The 5,423-nt window shown below is 40.6% G+C and overlaps 1 protein-coding gene across 1 annotated transcript; it reads right to left on the bottom strand.

Annotated features, from left to right (window-relative positions):
• Window positions 1-645: 645 nt before the first annotated feature.
• tmem11 (transmembrane protein 11) lies at window positions 646-4,226 on the bottom strand. The gene is made up of 2 exons (XM_033643940.2): window positions 4,133-4,226; window positions 646-1,953 (listed from the first exon to the last, which is right to left on the bottom strand). The coding sequence occupies exons 1-2, from the start codon at window positions 4,177-4,179 to the stop codon at window positions 1,437-1,439; spliced, it is 564 nt and encodes a 187-aa protein (XP_033499831.1). The 5' UTR covers window positions 4,180-4,226; the 3' UTR covers window positions 646-1,436.
• Window positions 4,227-5,423: the final 1,197 nt, after the last annotated feature.

Below are 5,423 nucleotides of genomic sequence, written 5' to 3'. Positions count from 1 at the left end.
TGGCGATTATCACTGTTCACAGTTTAGCATTTTCATGAGCAACTACTTGCAGCCACTTCACTGTCCTTTTCATCTAGTGTTATATGTGTTGTAGATTCCCTGTTCATGTAAAAACAAATTGACAAAATATTGTTAAGCAAAACTTTTACATTTTTGTGATAGACTGCTACCCAACAATCACAGCTGTCTGTTGACATATTATGTGATCACACTACTTACTAAAACACCACCAGTTTTCAAACCTTGAATTATTTTTTACAATTTATTTGATACAATATTTGATGGAGCTTTAAGGGATTTACACAAAATTCTTCAGGAAACTTCATGAACAGGTTTTAATTTGCTCAAATCTTGCTGGCAAAGACAATCCTTATTCTGCTTGTAATGGAAATTTAAATGTAGATGTATTTTTTTATCAGTGACCCTAATGAGATTACCATCACTCTTGGTACTCAACTTATTCATATCTGAATTCCACTTAATCATATAATTATTGCAGGTCACATTGTATCATAACTCATCTTTCACTTTGTCTGTACTTTTACCTTCCCTGGGACCCAAAATTTTAAAGCCGCTGATCTCTAATCAGCAACTCTTAACAAGCACCATTGGATGAACATATACAAGAAAACTATGAATTCATAATTTGCTGTATAATTGTTATCTTTAGTGTCAAATCATGTTTACATTTTAATTTCACTTATGAGGGTTTGGCTTGATGTCAATGTAATATACATTATTAGAAGCACGTGTGAAATGTGACTCTCCAAAAGTTAGTAGTTTTGTAGTGTTTCAAAGGAGGACATTGAGCCACAGCATTGTCACATAAGATCTTTCTTGCACTCTTTTAAACAAGAATATCTACATGAACAAGACACAATCTCAAATAAGTTGCAGCTATTTGCTCTTTTATGGACATGATGTAATGAAAAAAAGTAAAATAAAATACAGAAAAGTTAGTTTGAAATATCCTAATGTTTAATGAAGGGTGATGTACTGATCAGCAAGAAAGGGGTACAGTAAAACTACGAGGGAAGGGGGAAACAGCTCGGTACTCAAAACATGTCGGTCCGTTTCAACTGCAATGCAATTCAATCCAGAGGAACTGCTGTCGTACCCTTGTGCACTTGCTTGTTGTGTGTCAAGGATGCAGGTGGAGGGCGCAGGGGAGGAGGCGCAAGGGTACTACGGAGATAAGTGTGCTGTTGTTGTCATATAGAAGTAAAGGAAATGCAAGGGATAAAACAATTCCTTCTAGTTTTAACTATATCCCTCTGATCAAAGTTCAAAATGGAAGCACCCATCACATGTGTGGAGCTAACTGCTGGGCCCGATCATGACTTCCACTTTTCTTACATTTGGGGGTGGACAGGTTCTGTTTTTTTGTTTGTTTTTTCCTTTTTTCTGTTGGTTCTTAAACCCTCTTCAGAGTGCACTCATACTGCATAAAGTTCATAGATCTTCTTGGCGCAATACGCCAGGGCAGCCAGTGCTATCGTATTATGGAGTCTCTTTCTGTGGATGTCATCCCTGCGTACCAATACCACGGGCGTCGAGGAGGTGAGTGTATGCAGGGGCAGCCGCGAGAGTTTTTGGCTGTCATATTCCACCTGGTACTTGCAGCAGGGGTCAAATTGCCATGAAATCCCGTAGAGGGCAGCACAGGCCACACTGAGGGCACCAGCGGGCAATGCCACATAGCGCGAGTATTCAACGGGTAGTGAAAGTGGCGTCAGTAGGCAAGCAGCGCCTGACAACACGGCCGTCTTGTGCAGGCAGTTGCCCACTGTAATCCAACGGGCCGTTTCATCTCCGATGCGTGTGGGCTCAATGACAATGTATTTATACTGGGCCTCCAGTGCCTGCTCCAGCTCATACTCAAACTGGTCCTGCGCATTCTCCCCATTGTAGATCTCGTGCACAATGTAGCAGTCTGTCGCCGCCATCACTCCCCTGTTCGGAAACAGAAAAACCAGCAAGGAGCAGTGAGACAAAGTATAGAGAATGGAGTAACTAGACTCGGTAATTTTAAGACTGGTTTGCCTACATTTTTACATCGAACTGCCCATTTTCATGGACCTAAGAATATTTTTTGTCTGGAATAGTTCATTCCCAGCTAGTTATTTCACACAAATTGTTTCTAAACTGAAATTCCACAAGGCTTACCAAATCACAACATGTATGTGTAGATCAGCCAAAGCATTTAAACCAATGACAGGTGAAGTGAATAATATTGATCATCTCGTTACAATGCAATGTTCTGCTGGCATTCACGTAGATTCCACTTAACAAGCACCACCCACACAAACACCTTTGTAGATCAAGTAACCCCCCCTCACGGCAATGTCATTCCTAAATGGCAGTGCCCGGGGGACAATGTGGGACAGCGGGACAATGTGCCATGATACACTAAAAAAGAGCCCAGGGCATCAACCTGGCCTCCAAATTCCCCAGATTCCAATCCAATCAAGCATCTGTGGGACGTGCTGGTACGCAAAAGGTCTTGTGTCCATTCCTTGGCAGGTCAGAGCCAAGTCTGATCCACGGTGGGGTTTCTGACCTGTCAAGGTGTGGACACAGGACCTCTAGGGGGTGTCTTGTGGTGTCTGGCACCAGGAAATTTGCAGCGGATCCTTTTGAGTCCGGTGGGTTGCAAGTTGATGTACCCTCATGTCCCACAGATGCTTGATCAGACTGGGATATGGGGAAACTGGAGACCAGGTTCACACCTTGAGCTCTTTGTCACATTCCTGAGCAGTTTTTGTGGGGTGGCATGGCACATTGTCCTGAAGGGGGAGGGGGCACTGCCATCTGGGAGTGATTTTACCATGAGAGGGTTTATAAAAATATACATGTTACTCCCATTACTAACATGTCATCTGAAACATTCATACATGAATTTTATATTTGTTTTCAATTACAAAGTAAAAGTAACATAGCCTATGATCAGTTACAAACAATTTCCATGACCAAAAACCTGAAAGCATTTTGTTAACATGGTACATTCTAGATAAAAAAGTTTAGTTAATAAAATGGTGTTAGAGAGTGTAAGCACATTTTTACAACATTATGAGGCTCACTTTAATTCATATTCCTGTGTACTACATGTAAATCAACATGTGGATATCCATTACTTCAAATGCCCTCAGATCGCATTGGTAACTTTGTTCCATATTGTTTTACATAAATTCATAAAATGTGAAAGAAACCAAATGGTGATCACACATTTTCAGATCTTAAGTGCTTTCAACACAATACTTTGTTTGACTAACAGCCCAAAACCACCAAAGCGTGAAATATGAAATGACACATAAAATTATATATTTGGGAATCTGTAACTAACAACTTTTATTTATTTTTTTCAATCTTGACAAATAAATTACGACCAATAACTACTTTCCATCTGGATGATTAATCGACTAATATTTTCTGTAAATGTATAATTTTCCAGTTATTGGTAGAATAACTTGACATACGACCAACACGTCTATTTGAATCAATGTCAACACTCCGAGGCCTTCCAGTAAATTTTGACAACATGGCAAACAGACCCTAACGACAACCTAGATAGACAATCAGCTTATTCGGCTTCAAAGACAGCGGGACATTGGCTAAAGAAGTACTTGATAACTGTGGAAATAATTTAAGGACCACAGTGCAAGGGACATAATGTACAGAGCGTCGGTTAGATACTCGCTCGCATGATAAAAAGTTGGAGGACTGACCGGCTAAGTTGAGGACCGTTTTACTTTCAAAACAGGTCGACAAACATAGCGAACAACACTGTTAGCTCAACCACAATTATGTAGCATGTATACAGTGGCGAATCACACCAGCATCCGACCCTACGGACGGTTAAACGTAACTTTTCCCACGGTTAATCGGCTGCTGAGGAATAACCAAAACATCACATGAGCTGCTAGTTTGTTTCCTTGCTAACGTTAGCTAGCTGTACACGTTAGCCTGCTAATGTTAGCTAACCCTGGGATAAAATTCCGACCTGTCGTGTTGGCATTTCACTTTAAGTCCCGAACGATATGCGTGTTCGGGATATGGTGAATGGCGACATCGACAAAAGGATGTATCATATTAAAATATTTTCGTTAAATGGCTTAGATGTGGAGTAACTGACCTCTCCCTGCTTACTGGGACACCGCGCCTCCTTCCCAGCGACGCCATGTTGGAGATACAACCGTGATTGCAGTTGACGTATGAGAGCGCAGAGCCTTCTGGGTAATGTAGTGTGTCTATGCAGACGACGCATCACTTCGACTCGACGCGGACTACTATTCCCATAATGCTATACAGCATGAGTACCTGCCTTTACGTATTTTATAATAGCGCATAGAAGTTTGAGAGGTCAGACCACATTCTAAATAAATCTAACACCGTTAACGAAGGTATTTAATATATAACGATTAGTCAAGTAACTATTTTAAAACTGTGCATCAAATAAATACAGTAACCATTTAGATATCTAAATCGTCAATTGCACATGTAGATTGCATGCATCAGTTACAACATATATGTGACATAGTGATACAGTGTCCCAACCATCTGGCTCTGTTACAAGATTTGTGGTTGAATCTGTGTTTTGTACTCACCCATATTGTGCTCTGCGTGCTCTGTCTCTGTGTCCCCGTGCGCGAGCACGGGCTCCCTGTCCGCGTGCTGTAACCTGAAGCGCTTTGGATGTAACAACTATAATGGCTACGTTCAGGAATGTGCGATCAGCTGAAACCAAATGCTGCGCCTGTGACAAAAATTATAAGAGCTTCATAATCGAGGAGGCTAAATGATGTATGCATGGCGAATCAATGCAAATCAACCCGGCGTTATAAAGGTGTGATATTTGAATGATGTTTAACCATGGTTGCTCGACCTGTCATGTCCCCCCTAGAACCTCTAATTTTCAATATGCGATCAAGAAACCTTTCACCTGATGTCTGCTTTTTGAAGACATGTTTATTTGAATCTTATGTTGATTTATTTATTGGATCAGATAGTCTTGATTTAAATTGTAGAGTATAATTGTTCAGGCAAAGCTTTTTATTTATACTACTGGTGCTCTGAGCATGCTGATATATTTTATCAACTAAAAAGAACTGGGGTGAGATAATATATGTTTATATTCCTCAACGTTAGATATCTAACAGACACTGAATTCAATACACAGCTCTAGTCCTTTATTACACACTCGAATAAGCCTATAAAATAACTATCAATGAAAAGTTTTTGATTAAAGAACTTAACCTGCCCCAGATTCCCAGAGACATGACAGAGGACATGACCTCAGTGTCCTCAGTAGTAGCCATGGCCCTGGTTGCAGACCTAAATCACTTTCACCGACACCAACACTTGGCCATTCAAGACTCTTGATTTAAGAGAACTTTGGGTATCAATATGGGTTTATAGCCTACATG

This window comes from Epinephelus lanceolatus, chromosome 18 (genome assembly GCF_041903045.1).
Source record: "Epinephelus lanceolatus isolate andai-2023 chromosome 18, ASM4190304v1, whole genome shotgun sequence".
Classification (NCBI taxonomy): domain Eukaryota; kingdom Metazoa; phylum Chordata; class Actinopteri; order Perciformes; family Serranidae; genus Epinephelus; species Epinephelus lanceolatus.
This window is presented reverse-complemented; position numbering and strand designations above follow the sequence as displayed.

Excerpts from the sequence above, each read along its gene's own strand:
- tmem11 (XM_033643940.2), bottom strand. The coding sequence starts at position 4,179 with ATGGCGTCGCTGGGAAGGAGGCGCGGTGTCCCAGTAAGCAGGGAGAG. Across the intron at positions 1,954-4,132 it reads GTCCCAGTAAGCAGGGAGAG|GGGAGTGATGGCGGCGACAG; the intron begins GTCAGTTACTCC and ends GTTTCCGAACAG.